Consider the following 2469-nt stretch of genomic DNA (forward strand, 5'->3'; position numbering starts at 1 on the left):
ACTCACATACACTCACCATCACCTCATATATACGCTTCACTCACATACACTTCCCATCACCTCACATACGCTTCAGTCACACACACTCTCCATCACCTCATATACGCTTCATTCACACACACTCCCCTTCACCTCACCCACACCCTACCTGTGCATTCAGGGCCCTGAGGGCTTGCACATCAAAGTGATACAAACGAGGTGCACGGAACGAGAGCTCATAGACCCGTCCAAGAAGAAAAGCCTGGACGCACTTATCTATCGAGAGGCGCAGAGGGGCAGCGACCGCTTCAACAAAGTGGACGGTCAACCGGGTTTTTTCGCCTTGGCTTCTAAGGAGGATAAGGTGGGTGTATGCATGTGTATACGCAGATCTGTCGCATTCTCTGTGTACAAGGACGGGTGTGGATGCGCACGTGTGCGAGCATCCATGGCATTCTCAGGAGTGTCCATGAACGTACATCTATGCGTGTTGGTGTGTTTATTCATGTACATATATACGTCTATACCTTTTGGTGTGTTTCTTCGTGTACCCATGTGACCAATATTAATCCAGATGATCTGCACTGTATCAGCCAAGTGACTAATATCAATCCAGGTGATATGTAGTATGACCTGGCGAATGTACTCAGCTACGGCTAGAGTCACACACTTGTCATTCTCGGACGCGAAGTGGATGCCACATACTGGCTGCTGTGGAATGGGAATTGACGTTTATATACTCGCACTTGAAGAGTTACTAGAGTGTGTGTCAATCGGTAGAATACCTTATGTATTGTCCAAGTGCAGTGTGTGTGTATGTGCGCACGATAGCGTGTAGGCCAGTTTATACGCATGTACATAGACATTAGTCTTGGCCACACGTTACACACCACACAGTAGCACAACAAAGATATTCCCGCGCAGGGCAGATGCCGTTTATGGTATACAGCTCCTAATTTGGACATGTTCCTGTACTTACCCATATATGGCAATCGCAGGCGTTGATGGTACAGCGCAAGGCACAACGAGCAGAGAAGGTGCGACTAGAACGGCACAGGAAGAGAGCGTCTAACGAACGCAAACTAAGGTATCACGAGCATGCTCACGGGACATCACATCAATAGTATATGCATGCATGCATGGACGATAGATGCATGGATGGTTTATGTATACACGACATCACACCAACAGTAGATGCATGCATGCTCACGAGACATCACAGCAATAGTTCATGCATGCATGCATGGACGATAGATGCTTGGATGATAGATGCTTGGATATTATATGTATATAGGACATCACAGCAATAGTACATGCATGCATGCTCACGAGACATCACAGCATTAGTACATGCATGCATGCTGACGAGACATCACAGCAATAGTACATGTATGCATGCATGGACGATAGATGCATGGATGGTATATGTATATATGACATCACAACAATAGTACATGCATGTATGCATGGGCGATAGATGCATGGATGGTATATCATCACATCAATAGTACATGCATACATGCTCACGAGACATCACAGCAATAGTACATGCATGTATGCCTGGACGATAGATGCATGGATGGTATATGTAAATAAGACATCACAGCAATTGTACTTGCATGCATGCTCACGAGACACCACAGCAATAGTACATGCATACATGCATGGACGATAGATGCATGGATGGTATATGTATATGTGACATCACATCTATAGTACATGCATACATGCTCACGAGACATCACAGCGATAGTACATGCATGCATGCATGGACGATAGACGCATGGATAGTATATGTATATAAGACATCACACCAATAGCACATGCATGCATGCGTGGACGATAGATGCATGTATGATATATGTATGTATCTGTCAACATGTGCATATATGATAGGTGTTTTCGATTCCTTTGCGCATGTTTGGGAGACCATAAAGTGTGCACGCAAACACCGTGGCTTCACGTAAATAATGGTCTTGACTTGTGTGAGCCAACACACCCACCACCACTTAACGTTTTCATGAACAAAACCGTCCAGGTATCTGAAGAAGACAGTGCGCATGATGCTGTTCATTAACACAGCAATGCACGAGGAGATGAAAGCGTTAGAAGCGTCCGCAAGGGTAGGTACCACAACTACTAAGCACACAACCATTAAACACACAACCACTATACACCTATAGCGTTGCATGGAGATCCGCACACACTTGCGAGACCAGACGTGTGTATACATGCACAAGTAGCTTTACGGATGATCTATGAGCGACAGACCGTCGTGCGTTGATAGTTACACACGGACATGTATGTGCCATGTCGCTAGCAGTATAAGCAGTGAGTGAGGGACTACACAGTCGCAATGATACGTAGCACGAGATGATGGTTGCGAATGGAATAGCCGCCAGATCACGTGATACCGCCCACGTGATATGTTGCACATGGTATTGATGCTCTCTTTGTGTATAGATGTAGGTGCATGCGTATGTGAATCTG

At 45.6% G+C, this 2469-nt stretch overlaps 1 protein-coding gene across 1 annotated transcript; it reads left to right on the forward strand.

The window, feature by feature from the left end:
• Window positions 1-160: 160 nt before the first annotated feature.
• On the forward strand, window positions 161-2162 carry SARC_14045 (hypothetical protein; the record flags this gene model as incomplete). The annotated part of the gene is made up of 3 exons (XM_014291824.1): window positions 161-343; window positions 978-1066; window positions 2018-2162. Coding segments are annotated over 3 exons (417 nt in total), but the record flags the coding sequence as incomplete, so codon positions are not given.
• Window positions 2163-2469: the final 307 nt, after the last annotated feature.

Source organism: Sphaeroforma arctica (genome assembly GCF_001186125.1).
Source record: "Sphaeroforma arctica JP610 unplaced genomic scaffold supercont1.4070, whole genome shotgun sequence".
NCBI classification, from domain to species: Eukaryota; class Ichthyosporea; order Ichthyophonida; genus Sphaeroforma; species Sphaeroforma arctica.